Source organism: Chlamydotis macqueenii, chromosome 1 (assembly GCF_036417535.1).
Source record: "Chlamydotis macqueenii isolate bChlMac1 chromosome 1, bChlMac1.mat, whole genome shotgun sequence".
Lineage (NCBI taxonomy): Eukaryota > Metazoa > Chordata > Aves > Otidiformes > Otididae > Chlamydotis > Chlamydotis macqueenii.
In genome coordinates, this window is record NC_141556.1 from 198,788,136 (window position 1) to 198,803,280 (window position 15,145).

At 36.1% G+C, this 15,145-nt stretch overlaps 1 protein-coding gene across 1 annotated transcript in view; it reads left to right on the forward strand.

Moving 5' to 3' along the window:
* CWF19L2 (CWF19 like cell cycle control factor 2) overlaps window positions 1–15,145 on the forward strand; it is an 82,751-nt gene that overhangs the window by 38,973 nt on the left and 28,633 nt on the right. Inside the window, exons 11-12 of the mRNA XM_086739576.1 lie at window positions 10,938–11,063; window positions 12,237–12,374. Coding sequence (XP_086595702.1) covers window positions 10,938–11,063; window positions 12,237–12,374 — 264 coding nt within the window. The remainder of the gene's footprint in view (window positions 1–10,937; window positions 11,064–12,236; window positions 12,375–15,145) is intronic.

A 15,145-nucleotide genomic window follows, 5' to 3' on the forward strand; every position in this document is an offset into this window, starting at 1 on the left:
AAATAGAAAGATTTTTGAATGCTGGGATGATGGGAGCCATTCAGTATAAAGAAGAGATGAATAGGAAGGTCAGGTCAGTTATTTTGAGTAATAAACAGTTTAGCTAAAATATTCTTTTTCATAAAGTAAGAACAGAAAATTGTTGAATTTAAAAGGCAACCAATTTTGTATCAATAAGATGAAATTACATTTTGACATAACATCTTATTAACCTGTGTCACTCACTGACTGGGGGAAAGACAAGATAGAGACCAAACAATTAGTAGTTGTCCAAGTACCTAATTGTTTTATAATAATGAATGTTTTAACTTATAAATAGGAGTTATGGCTTTTTTTTTGTTGATTTTTTTTTTTTTAAGTCTCATGCTTTATACATAAACTTAGCACTACCTGATGAAGATACTCTTCTGTAGGGTAGTTCATTTCTGTGTTATGGCCTGCATTAGATTTTCTAATGCTTCTTGTCACTGTTAAGTGAAACACCCTGATTATGGCATACAAACTTTTTGGTCTTGTAAAATCTTTTACATCCCATTTTTATATTAGCTCAGTCTCTTTTGAAGTTGTAATAGTGGTGCTTATTACTGTGTTTACTGAGTCTTTCTGGAAATACAAAATTTTCAACCTAGGTTGAAGTTTGTTCTTGGTTCCCTTCCCCATGCTGTGGTTTCCCTTAATCTTTTTTTTTTTTTTTCCACTGTAAGAAACCCATATCAAAGATACAAGTTTTATACAGTGGACTGCTGTTACAGAACTGTGACTATTTTAGTTTCATCTTGCTGTGAGAATGGGCTCCCTACTGATTCTGTAGGCGTTACCTCGAAGTGGGCAGTTCCATTATTCACAACAAGTGCCAGACCCTGAAGGTAGCTTAGATGCTTTGAAACTTTTGTTACATGGAGACTCTGGGTAGTAACTACGCTGAACTCCTCACTGATGAGATGCTCCCTTACAAGTAGCCAACGCTTTAGGAGGCAGACTGCTCCTTCCAAATGGGGCTGACTCATCCTGCTGATCCCGGTGGTGGTCCTGTCTAAATGCAACCTCTAAATGCAGCAATGAGAGCTGCACAAAAGGGTAACTGAAATGAGAGAAGAAAGAGTAATTGAAAATACCAGAAGACAGTGGATGGAAGAAATAGCTCTGTCCAGCATGCTGAGAAGTGCTCGATGTGTTCTGGACGCTTACTTGAGATTGATATGACAGACTTTTCCAGTAGAGGAATAAGGCAATACACTATAAGAGAAAGGAAACAAGTTGTATGCTTAGTGCAGCATCTAATTTGTCCGTAGTGTTTGGCTGTAGAGGTTTGTTCCTTGCTGAAGACTGTTGCTGAGCTTCGTAATTCCTTCATTACACTGTGCTTGTACCACTCAGTGTAGCTCTTGGTAAACATCTGCAGGCAGCTCTCAGCTCACGCAGCATGTAGCTTTTTGTTGGCTCAGTAATTAAAAAAAACATGTTTGTTTTTCCTAGCTCAAGTTGCTCCCTGTCCCACAATACACTGTTAAAATATATCTTATTCTCTTTAGCTATTAACATTGAAAAGCAGTTCCAATTGAGTAGAGCCTCTCTCAGGTGCTTGGGTTGCTTAGTCCCTTTGTTCAGCTGCTCCAGTGTCTGTTCCTCAAATTAAGCTGTGCACCTGTGGCAGAGCTTTTCCATTTCCTCCTGCTGGAACAGACATCATCTCTGGGGAGTTCAAAAATCTTTTTTAGAGCTGCATTTTATTTATTCGTGTATTTAATTTAAGGCATTTATCTTTCAAAACCAGACTTGTCTGCTTTGTTTTGTTCAGTTGAGTGTTAATCGCTATATAGTGGTTTTTACGTTTGGTGAGAACAACTGTGTACTTTGCATATTTAATTGGTCTGAAGTAAAAATTCATGTTCCTTAATTAATGACAACAAACAATTCCCACACTATCTTTGTTCATTTCAGACTGTAAATTATATTGTTTGTGTAGCAGTCATCACAAGATTCAGGGACTGTGACTAAGCCTCTTCTCCAGTTTCAACTTTAACCTTTAATAATATGTATTGTATTTGAACTACTTTAATATGTATTTTAAAACCTATATTATACTTACTTAAATAGAGATATTATTTATCTGATTATAATTATTAATTAATAATTACTGTATTACTGTCACCATCATTTCTGTTTATTACATAGCTTAATGTGTTTAATATTTAATAATGTTTATTCGGTAAGTCATTAATTCAGAAACTTGAGAGGTTTAAAAGCAAGTGAAAACAGATGCAAAAAGCCAGACTCAAGTGAATCTCTATGTAGAGCACAAAAAGATAATTATTGCCTGTTTTATGAAAGATAGTAACAGTTCCTGGGAATATTTGTAAGGTCTCCTGGATGATTTCATAGTTTGTTAGTTGGAAAGAAAGTGGTTTTTCCGTTCTTGTGCTATGCTGAATGGCACATAGGTGTTACTATATACCATGTCATATAGCTGTAGGAATGCAAGTCTATAAATGTGTAATGAAATTATCAACAAATAAAATGAGAGTTTTAAGTACACTCTTTCAGTTAGATTGGTATCCACACTCCTTTGAATCCTTCAGAAAAGTCTAATACTTCCATGAGTTATGGCTTTTCCCTCCAAAGGCTTTTTCCCTCCAAAGGCTGAAGTGTAGAGGAATTCTGTTCTGTATTGCACTTGTGTGAGTTTGCCCATTGCAAATGTCAAATGCATTGCCCCATAATTCCCAGGCTCCCCCTTTGGCTCATTTTAAAGGTTTATGTTTTACTTGTCACCCTCCATTATTTTTGTATTGTATTATTGTTGAATAGGAAAATCTTAAATTTAGAATGCAAATAATTAATTTATTGCTCAAATGTCATCTTCTGATACTGCTATAACCATTTGATCATATTTTTTTTTCTGCCAGAAAGCTTTCTGCTTCTGATGTGTTTAGAAATAGATTTAGTATTTACTGTGAGTAAGATCCTCCTCAAATTAAGCTTTTGCCTTGCTTTTTAATGTTAATACAATTAACTTTCTATATTTATGCTGTGTTTTTATTCAGTTCTATTTTTTTTTGACTTCTGAAAGAGGTCTTTACCTCTAATAACATCTTTAATCTTCTGAATAATCATGCCTGGCATATTTGATCCATTGGATTTGTCTTGGTTCATAGTGTGCATTTACTTTTAGTCTCTAACATGACTTCACATTAGTTTTCATGCTGTCCATAATTATTTTATCCTTTTATCTGCTCCTTTTAATTTCTCTTTGATGGACCACTTCTTTGTTTGTACTTTGTCTTCTAAAGCTAAATATTACTATAATTTTTTGCCTTTTCCTTTTCTCTGGATTATTTAATCTAAATATATTATGGTCAGTCTCATGTGCCTTGTGTCAGGACTCTAAACTCTTTGAAATTAGAAAAAAAACACAAAACCTCACAAAACCCACAAAAACCTGCCAGCTGTAGGGTTCTGACTCAAAGAATTCGGTATGTATTGTATCTAAATGTTTATAATTTATGCATTGTTTCATGTTGTGTAAATGGGAGCCTGCTGAAAACTCTCATTAGAACTTAGAAATGCCCTACTGTCTTCCTCTCTCATTTCATTGTACACATCTATGGTTCTTGGTAGTTTCCTATCCCTTCTTGTTTATTTTTTTTTGAAAAAAGAAAACATGAAGATGATTCCATAGTCTTCACAGGCAACTGCACTGTTGTTCTACAGTCCTTAATGTTAGAAGAACGTTTCTCTTACCTAGCTTGTATTTCTTCTGCGGTTTAAACCTTTTTGTTTTTCTCTTATTCATCACATATTCAGTTTACTGAAACTTTTTGAGTTTTTGCACCCTACCAATGTCTGTTCCCTAATTTTGCCTTCCTTCTCTTCCAGGTCTTTTTTTTTAATAACTATTTCTTGTTCTCTAGTCATTTTTCTTGCATTTTTCCAGTTTCTCTCGTTAAATTTGCATCTTTCTTGAAGCAATACAAAGATGTTGGGGGTTGGACTAGGTGACCTTTAAAGGTTCCTTCCAACCCAAACTATTCTATGATTCTATGTGGCGAAGGAGGGACCTGATTCACTTGAAATCAGATTTACTTGAAATCAGCATCTTTTTGGAGACTCCACAGGGGCAGCAGACCCCGTCACAGTTTTCACAGAATAATCTAACAAGTCACCATTTCTGAAGAGTCCTGTTTACGTGAAATCCCCAGTCAGATGCGTCTTTCTACTCATTCAACTCCTTTTACTTGCTTCCCCATCTTCATGTGGGTTCAAATGATCCTCTTAGGAGAGCTGCTATATCCCTGCTTGGCCACGTGGGTTTGGTAGATTTGGGAAAAGGTGTTTTTTTTCTCTGCAAAGGTCTGTTTCTTTTCAGACTAATTAGGAACACTCTGGATTTTTGAGTTTTCACTGCCACATCTGTGGCTATGTCTTCAGCTTCCAAACTTGTAGAGTTATCCAAGTCTTTAAACAACTAGGGCATTTGTCATGTTTCCTATAATATGTTCTGTTGGCATTAACTTCGTCTTTGCTTTCCCTATCTGCTGTGTATGAATTTTAAAAATTATTCCCTTTTTCCGTTCTATCTTTTTGTACTGCTCTTTTTATGATTTTTCTCTACATGATTATCTTGTGTTAAGTCTAAAATATTTAGCCTGTGAGTATATTTCTCTTTTCCACCAGTGCAAACAAAATTTTGTGCTTATTTCAACCAAGTGTTGCAGATAGGTGAGTTTCTTGTTGTCGAGTGAACAGTATACTCCTTAGGAAATACTTTTTTTACTCCTCATTCTGGTTTTTAAAACTGTTTTTGCTTTGACCTTTCTCTTCCTCAGTGCCTTCAACTGTTAAAATTGTTTCTACTGTCTATCACAGTATTGAGTCTTGCTAAGTCATAGGTTGTTTAAGCATTACAGTATTCACAAATGTCTACCTGTTTGGTTTTTTTTTTTTTTAAATATGCAGAAAGAAATGACCAGTGCCCTAGCAGTATTGAATTGGTTACCTCTTCATTATCATATCCAGAATATTCCATTTGCATTTATATCCCATTTTAAAGTGTTGTACATCCTGCTGCTTTTCCCTCATGTTGTATTCTTTTGTCATCCTGTTATCCTTTGTCTTTGCTCATCTAATGCTGATCATTGTTTTTTTGTTGTTGTTACATTTTCGAATTAATAGTGCTTTTCACGCTGTAGCGGTAACCTGTCTGAGCAGCATAGTGATGAATTGAAAACACAGTCCCTCCCTCTAGTTGTCTTGTCTCTAGCCAGGTTTGACCTTTAGCACATGGCAAGTGTGGAGTGGAGGTACCACAGCCTTTTCCTCCTATTGGAACAAATCACCTCTTTTCCCCTTCCCAATACAGAGAAGACACCTTATCTTGTGAAAAAGTAACAGCTGAGGCAGACACCTGGCTGATGCTGGAAATAAGTGATGGTGTATGTGTATTATCTGAAAATACCGTTATTGCCATTGGAGCCAGACTAGTGTTGGTTGTCTTGGTTTGCATTGCAAAATGAGGTTTGCCTTTGGTGATACAGAAGAGAGAAATTTGGCTTCCCTAGACAGCTTTTTGGTCCATAACTTTGACCATCATGTAACTTTTCTTGGAAAAATAGAATTAAGGTGTTGAAGTTAGAATACTTGAGTATCTACAGAATTTTCAGACTTTATTGAGGTTTCTGGGACGAGGTTTCGTTAGGCAGGGATGGCAGATGTAAAGCAGACATCAGTTGTTTGGTGGAAAATAGCTTCAAATTGGGATTAATAAGGTTGTTTATAAAATTTGACAAAGACTGTCCTAATATCACCAAATTTAATGATGTCCCCATTATTTGCTCTAATTTAATCAACCTGTTTACCTAAATGTCGTTGTAGTATAATCAAGAACCTCTCAGACTTTTTAATTTCTTTTTTTTATTCTTAATCTTTTCAGAACATGAAATACTTTTCTGGTGAAGAATTTCTGCCTTTTAAAATTTTTATTTTTATATGTGTATATATATATGTATCTATATCTATCTATCTTTATTTAAGTCTGAGAACACCCCTGTGAAGTGAGAATGTTCTGTTGTCCCTGTTTTGGAGGGAGCTGAGCTGATCTGTCTCTTGATAGGATGTCTGTCATCTGAACGGACGTCTATTGACTGAAAAGGTAGTAGCTTCCATTCCAAACGAGAAGGTCATTGGTGAGAGCAGATGGAGGCACGGGGAGACTGAAGGCTGGGCATGTAAAGGGAGTGATACGGAACAGCACTTAGCACTCCAGTGCTTTACTTGTAGGCAGCTGGCAACAATAGCGTAAGCTGCAACTGAAAGGACCTAGAAACGCAGTGTGCAATAGCTGAGGTGTAATGAAGTAGTTAAACAGTCATGTAGGAAATGGATATATTCATTTTGCTCCCTGGTACTTTTTCTGAAGGACTGGAATAAATGGGAGTTCCTTCATCACTGAGCTATAGTGATAATGCTTAATTTTCGTATGGGCTGGTAGATTCTGTCTGGTTTAATGAGTCCTCCATGACTATTCTTCACTCCTGCTGCACAGGCATTCCAGGCTGCTGCCTCCTCTTCTTCTCTCCGCTTGGTGAGTAGAGAAGTTGTGGGAGATCTGTAATCTTCCTGAGCTGCATTGAAGTTAAATGAGTGAATGATATTCCTCCAGAATATTTTTACAAAAGGATATATTTTTCTGAATTAAATTTGTGACCTCAGCCCTTTTTAATGAACTGAAGAGTGTTAATGAGCACTGGGTCTGAACTAAGTCAATCGGGATAAAACTTAGGGATAAGGATGCTTAGTCCAGGCATTCTGATTGGATTTGGATATGGAATGGATGATGTTAAGCCATCTGTCTGTGGCAAAATGGGAGCAGTTTTGGGCACGCTCGGAAGCATAACTCAGTATGACTCTAGAACTCCACTAAGAAAAACTTAGGTGCCTGTAAGATCTTAAGTGTTGAAGGGTAGATTAGGAGTTCAGGGATTACACTTTTCCATCCAAATTAAGATGACCTTGCTTGTAGGTAATTCCTTGAGGCAGGTGTTTTGCTTCTGGTCTTTCAGTTCTGAAGAGGCCCGGTATAATAAGGATTTACACTAATTGGCAAAATGTTCCTATTGTACAAGGAAGTTGAGAGATCTCCTCTCTGCTCATACGAGTGATAGTGATTTTACTATCCATTCACCTGTCGCTGGCTGACAGATGGAACTGAAGCCGTGCTGTTGGCAGCTAGCTTCTTGGGTTCTGATAAAGAAAAAGCAACGTTACCAGTAGTTTTCATATTAACCTTCTATCTATGTAAGTATCTATGTTTAATGGTATTCACCACTCTGTGAACTCTTTCTTTCTGGTATCCAGCATTTAATGTGTTCACAGCTGTTCTGTTTTTCCTCTTTGTAAAATAATGTCAGAACTGTCAGTCATAGCTAATAGGGTTTTTTGTTGTGGGGTTTTTTTTTGTTTGTTTTTTTTTTTTTTTTTAACCTTCGGTTGAAGTAGAGATTAGGAACATAATTCAGAATGAACATGCACTTTTGTTTTGATAGCAGCATCCTGATGTAAGCTGTGACATGGATCTTGTGATACCTCTTCAGCAGTGATCTGACTTTCAAATTTGAAGTTAAAGTTTGAAAAAACTGAAACCAGAGAACTGTTTCTGGATCCTGTCTTCTGATAGTTTGGGCCATGGGACACGGTGCTTTGTGAACTCCAGTATTGCAGCAAAATATTGTATTCGGAATGCTGATAGAGATAATGAAAAGAAAATGAAACTGTCAGTTTCCTGTTGATCTTTATTCAGTTTAAATAAAAGATGTATGTCAGACAAAGGACTTAGATGATTAGTTGTTCTATTTCTAGATTGAGTGGCTCCCATTTAGGAGTTTTGAACTCTTATGCCAGTTATAATAAGCATATTAAAGAAAAAAGAAAATACATAGTCATCTTTTTCTTGGCTTATAGATCATAAAAAGGTCTCCATGCTTTATCAGGTAATAGTAATTGTGAAATAGCTGGTAAGATGTGCATTTAGCTCTGTTTGTCTCATTAAAGAGAACAAGTTAGAACTCATTGATTGCCATAATAACAGTAAGCAAACTGGTTTTTGCTAAGGATAAAATATTTCTTACTGATACCTATTGATTACAAGGAAAGCAAAGGCAATGTGGAGACTTGCAAAGCTCTACATCAACTGTAAATAAGCAGTTCTATTATGTTCTATATAAAGAACACAGGAAGTCTGCTTAAAGACGGTTTTATATTTGTAACAATGTTAAATATTAAAATACAGAGTAGAAAATTGCTGAAGAGCTTCTAGATGATAATACAAAAGATGTTAATCTGAAAATACATTTATAAAAATGCAATTCTGTTTAGTTTCATGGAGGAGGAAATGATAACTTTGTATATATTTTAGTATTTGATAAAACTGATTGTTTCACTCAGCCATGTTTCAAGGCTACGTACTTATATCATTAAAAAAATTCAAGAGTTATTTCAGAATGCTTCTCTACTCCATTTTGTCCAGAGCTAAAGCAGTTTTGGCAGAATGAATGCTTTAAGCTTGTTTCAGTTGCCTGTTTCCCTCTGTAATCTTACTAGTTTATCAGATCTTTTGAAAATGACTTTTTGCAATTCTTCCTTGGATAATAAATCGCTGTAGTAAAATGCATGTGCATGATTAAGGGTAGCATTTTGGCCTGTAGAATTCTCATTACATTGTATAATCTACAGTATGGAAAACGGAGCTCAAGATGTGATTAGCTGGCTAACGAACTCATTTTTTTATTTGCTGTCAACCAAGGATCCCAAGTCTTTTTTTCTACAGTGTTGCCCTGTAGTCTGTCTTCAACCTTTGCCAATGCATGAGTTTGTCCCTAGGTGCAAGACTTAGCATTTGTTTGAGGTTCCTATTAGCCTGTTCTTTCGGTTTGTTGTTCTTCCTCTGAATGCCAACCCTACCCTCAAGTCTATCAACCAGGTCCCCATCCCACCTATTTGGTGTCTCAGCAAAATTGCTGAGAGCACATTCTGTTCCATTGTTCTGGGTGTTGAAGTTAAGTTGTGTTGACCTCTCTATCAGCCTCTGAGGGATGGCATCTGTAACAATGTGCTAGTTCAACTGTGAGGAGTGCTGGTTAGACTACTGGTTAGAAGTATTGACAACTACTTTTGAAAACCTGAAGGGCTGAGAAGCCTAAGGGTAGACCTTGCTGGTAAAGACTGGCAAGATACTGAGTATCTTAGTCTCTTTCATCTTTCCTGTCCTTTGTCACTAGATCTTTCCTCTCTTTCAGCAGTGGACCTGTGTTGTCCTTGCTTGCACAAAAGTTATCCAGTATGCTTGTAGAATTCCTTCTTTTTGTTCTTTGCATCTCTTGCTAGTTTTAGCTTCAGCTGTGAATTTCCTAATTCTATCCCTGCATGCCTGGGAAGTGCTTCTGTGTTCCTTCTGTGTAATTTGTCTCAGGTTCCACCTTCTGTAAGCTTGCTTTCGTTTTTGTTAGAAGTTCCCTCCCTCTTTAGCCAAATAACAGATCAAATGGACCTTTCTCATCCTCCGTGGAGGTTGTCCTTGAAGATCAACCAGCTCTTGTGGGCACCTTTGTTGTTCATGACCATCTCCCATGAGATCCAGCCAAGCAGATCCCTGAATAAAATGAAGTCCATTTTCCTACAATCAAATTTTTCTTTGTTCTGTTACTCACCTCACTTCCCTTAGAATCTTAAGCTGCTGACTTCCATGTCCCTGATTAGACTGTTTTAGTTTTTTTTTTTTTTTTTTTTAATTTGTGATTCTGAAATTTAGTAGAGCAACACTCCTAGTCAGTTTGTTCAGCATTTGTGCCAATACTTGTCCTCAGTGCATTCAAAATCTGGATTGCTTGTGCCCTACTGTGTTGCTCTTCCACAGATGAACTAGTGGTTCTGTTCCACCACGAGGACCAAGGGTAAGCATGTGAAAGCTTCCCTTGTTGCCCTGTCCTGTGTGTGTTTCTTAGCTCATATCTCCAGCCTGGTTTAGACAAGTTTGGAATATATCCTCTTCATGCTTCCCAAATTTCTTTTGGTATGTAGAAGCAGTAATTAAGTACAAGTGTAGTTTATGTGAGATTGAATGTGTTTGCCATTGAAAGGCAAATGGCTTATTTGGCATATATCAGGTAAATGCTTGGTTTTGTTTCCATATATTTCAACAGATGATTTAAACGTTGTCAATCTGTAGTTTAATTTGACTTAATCATCTGTTTCTTCTTTACCATAGAGAGAGATACTTATGTTGAACTGTTTGTATCTCCTATTCTGCATATCTTAGAATCAAGATTAAAAGTTTTCAGTATTTCATCATGATAAAAGTGATCAGTACTGGTGGTAGGTGCAGTGTAGAAAAGAAAAGTCTGATCTGATGGAATCAGACTGTTGAAAAGCAATAGCTAGTGTTTTGACTAGTTTGTTAGCCAAGGTTTGAAAGGAAAAAAATATACCAAACACAAAAAACCCCAAACATCCCAAGTCCAGTAAAAGCCCAGAAGTGGTAAAGTGCTGCAGCTTTTCAGATGATTTTCAGGAATGTACCGTTAATAGTAGTGGTGTATATTAATTCAATATTATCTATTTAAGTCTTCAGAAGAGTTATATTTCTTCTGGGGATTAATCTGTATGTGAAAGAACCAAGAATACAAACTTGGTTCTTTTTGGAAAGGATTTGTTAACTTTGCACTTAACTAGCTGAATGTATTTTTAATAGTCTATTATTTTTGAATGTGGAAAATAACACCTTGTGTAAGGTAATACTGTCTGCTTTGAATTGTAATCAACACACAAAGGTAATGAATCTTTTATTTAATCTTTAGGGTTTCAAACATTTATTTAGTGTGGATTAAGTGTTTCTTTTGGTTTTGTCTGTATCATCTGTTTAAAATATATCTTAAAACCTGACACAGACTTCAAGCCGTCGAGAAGATGAACAAGTGGTCCTTGTCAGAACAGATCAGAGTGGAAGGGCATGGCCTGTGACCGCACCCGCTGAACCACGGGAGTCAAAAGGAGGATGGAGAAAGCGACAGATGGTAAGTTTTACAAATGTGAGTATTGAAGTGTAATTCTGAAATGATTTTGTAGTTTTACTTTTATGATGCCATAATTAACATGAGTGTCTTATCAGAATGTCAGTAGATAGTAAAAAAGTTCCTTTCAGATGATGGTTGTAATTAAGTATTAGAGTACATATTTATTAAGCATATATTAAGTTTATTTTCAGACTCTGTTTCCCTAGGGATCACTTTGGAGCTTATTTAAATACACATTGAAGGAAAAGTAAGTTATTCAAATTATCACAGTCTCTTAGCCAAGTAGCTTATATTACATAAAATTATGTAAATAATGAAGATTAGCAGAGGTGAGTATTTCCAAAATAAGAAAGATTTTATTGAGAACACTCAGATCTCAGGGGCTAATTTTCCTTTGCTCCCAATCAAAACTACTGCTACTGCTATGACCTAATCTTTGTAACCAAGTGCTTTGGAAAACAGTGAGAAGCTTGGAGGCTAGAGCAGTGTTTTATTCTTAGACTATTTGCTTGCAACAGTAAAAAAAAAAATATTTCCATCTTGGGATAAGAGGAGATCACAGTATCTCGTATTCTAGCAAGTATGTTCTTGATTAGTAGGACAGTTCAGTTTGTAACACTGCTATGGAGGAGTAAAAGGCACAAGAGAATGAGGAATTGGTTATCATCCTCTTGTTGTTTCCATTTTGGAAAATGCCGTCTTGCTTTGTGTTAATGACCATTTCCTATGCTCCTTCAGGATTTAGTTTAGACCTGCCCTAAAGGGCAAACTGTTCTCCTGTGCACTCTAAGATGGCAACATTTCCCAGCAGAGGTACCACATTTATACAAGTTTTCAGTAGTGTCTGTGACTGCTGTGTTTCAGTAGTGTCTGTGATTTGACAATTCAAAAGCTTCTGTAAATAATGAAGATTACTTTTTGGAATATTCCATTTTTGAGAGCTGATTAACTGTTTCAGTGAATTGCTGTACATCTTTCCTGGGTGGTAATGTTGTATCTCTGATAGCTTAAGGGATATGAAAAGAAAAGATGTTCTTTTCCTTAGGTCAGATGAAGCAGCAAACCCATTTATTTCAGATGATTCTTTAAACTTGTTGAAATTATTAGGATCTGAATTTTATAGTTGATCTTTCTAACTAGATTCATATTTATTTTCAATATGTTTGTTTCCAGGTCCCTACTCATATAGATAAAGAAAGAGTAAGGTATTTTCAGGATGATGATAGTATGAACCTGACAGATTTGGTCAAAAATGAGAAGATGAGAACAGCAGAGGATCAAAACTCACTGTTCACGCGTATGGTGTCAAAGGTAAGGTGTCGTGTGTACGGTTTTTTAATTCAACATTTTATTATTAGAAATATCAGGGAGAACATGAGGCCTCAGTGCTCTAGATTATGTTGCTTTTGGTTGAGAATTCTGATTGTCCTGAATAATAAAGTCTGTTGTAAGATGTTCTCAAAGTGATGGAAACCTGCATGCATGCAGGAAATGTGGTGTGTTCAGTTCCTTCATAGAGGTGATTGTGCTGTTCCTCTGCCTGTGGAATTTGATACTTTTGAGATGAACACTTTTAGAGTGTGTTGTACATTAATAGGTTACTTATGCCCAACAAAGCAGGTTTTCCCCGAATTAGTGACGAATAGAAGCAGCATTTTTGTAGTGTTTAGACTGTCTCTTCCATCTAGAAGTTACAAGAATCAATGAAATTTGAAGCAAACTACCTGAAATTCCATCAGGATGTCCTGGATAATGAGATAATTTATGCTCACAGGCCTCACAGATTTATACATCGTGGTTCCATGAGTGATTCCGCTTAAAAGAGTGGCCAGCTCACAGACAGATACTGCAGTGCAAATGGAATGGTTAATTTCTGTCGTCCAAACTGAGTAATAAAGGATACTTTCTGTGCTTGATGTGGAAGTGTTTGACAGATATAATTTCCAGTAGCTACGCCATACAGTTTCTCTAGTATGCTTCAAATTTTACTAGGTTACTGCTCCAGTATTTTGTGTGCTACTGAGCAGGTTTTGAAAAAGCTTGTTAACTTGGAATTAGTATCATCACAGACCAAATTTGTTTTTCCATTTGTCTAGAAGGCAGACAAGATCCTAGAGAGTAGATTTTGGTTGTGTTTTTTTTTTTTTTCTTTTAAAATTCTCCTTCTTCAGGTGATACTTGAAAGAATTGGAAAAGCCATGATAGTGCCCAGTAGAAAATATTTAACGTGATGCTATAAACCATTTGTCAGGAAGTGCTTCTGGAGACATTATCAGAACTTTAGAAAGTAGTGTGCTTTATACATCTTCTCAATCAGCTGCTTCTGGTAGAAGTTCTCATTCTCTCCCACTGGCACACTCAAAAAAAAATTATGCCTTTGGGGTCCAGTTAAATAAAAATGTCTTATTACCAGTATTTTATTTCCTTCTTTACCCCTTCCCCCCAAAAAAACCCAAACACATAAAACTGCTTCAAAACCTGTGTAATAGTGCAAACTGTCAACTAGAATTAACTAGCATATCTCTCATGCAAACATTTAGAAGTAAGTGAAAATGTAAGGACACAACAAAGCTTTTTACTGTCCACATCATATGATAATAAGCATAACAAAGCGAAATGGTTGACATTTTCTCAAGGACCTTATTCATCTTGTCTTGTCTCCATTAAACATTTTCTTTAGAAGAGGTAACTTTTGTGAAAAATGGTGTTTGGGCTATATGTGCATGAAAGTCTGCATTAAAACATGAATATAATTAAAAAAAAATCTTTAAATCTGGGCATCAAAGGTGAGCTTGTAAATCAGTATTAACATGTCTTTCTGAAATTAGTATTAATGTGCTCAATTTGTTCTGTGTTTAGTGTGATGTTTTCATGTGGCTGCTTCCAGTGAACAATTTACAGAATTGCTTTTTGTGCTCTGATTCTTTTCAGAGATGCAAAAATAAAACCAGGCTAATTTGAGTTTCTTGAGTTTGGTATTAGCAAATGTTTGTCATTCCCCTATGGAGACATAGTGGAGATTCCCCTCAAAAAGAGAAATATTTTTTTGCTTGGATTTTTCCAAACTCAAATGAAAGGCCATTTCTGAGAAAGAAACATGTCCGTTTCTACAGTGATGTACTTGGCTTGTCCCTGAAATTCCTAAACTTTGTGAAAGTATTGGTTTTGTATTCATATACTTTCTGATTCCAAGTTTTTTCACTTCAAACTGTAAATAATGTTTGACTCTTAGATCAATTTCAGTTGTTCTTTGGTTTAATTTTTGGATTTTTGACATTATATTAAGTAATTATTAATGCAAGGAAGACTAGCAAACTTGAAGGGAGATCAAAGATTTTGATATTATTTAGTTTTGTAAATCTTCAGAGGGAAAATTCTGATAATTTTTCTTTGTATTTTTTTTTTTGTTTTGTTCTTTTTCTATTCAATTTGAAATGCTGTGAATCTTCCAAGTTCTTGATGACTGAGACACTTAATGCAAGAACAGCTATATGAGAGATTCACTCAGCCCCAGTATTCTGTGCCCAGCAGTGATTGCTTAGGAGAAAGAGTATAAGAACAGGTCACATTTACAATGATGCAGCCTTTATGTACTTTACTGGCCTTTAGCAATTTGGAAGTTTTTATGGTTATACCTTACCTGGCATTCCTCTTTGCTTTTGATTTATGGATGGTTAATTGGGGATTGGACTGAATATCCCCTCTTCATAGAATCATAGAATGGTTTGGGTTGGAAGGAACCTTTAAAGGTCATCTAGTCCAACTCCCTGCTGCCTTTCTGGGGCTTCTCATCTCCCGTTTTATTATCTGTACCTTTTGCTTAAAGGTATGAGCTATAATTATTGGATTTGAAGAGAACAGAAAACCAAATCCTGTATGCATAACATCTTTGGTTAGCATTCTTGTATCTGCAGCCAGTCCTCAAAGATTTTGGTTACTTGCAGGGTAAGGATTTCTGGGCCAATGGTGAAATTTAATCTATTTAGGAGTGGTGCAGAAATGGCCTGGCTCAGTATGTAACTGTTTTAAAAATAAAGATTCCGTACAAATGAGGATGAACTTTGGCAACTGCACTTGCATCC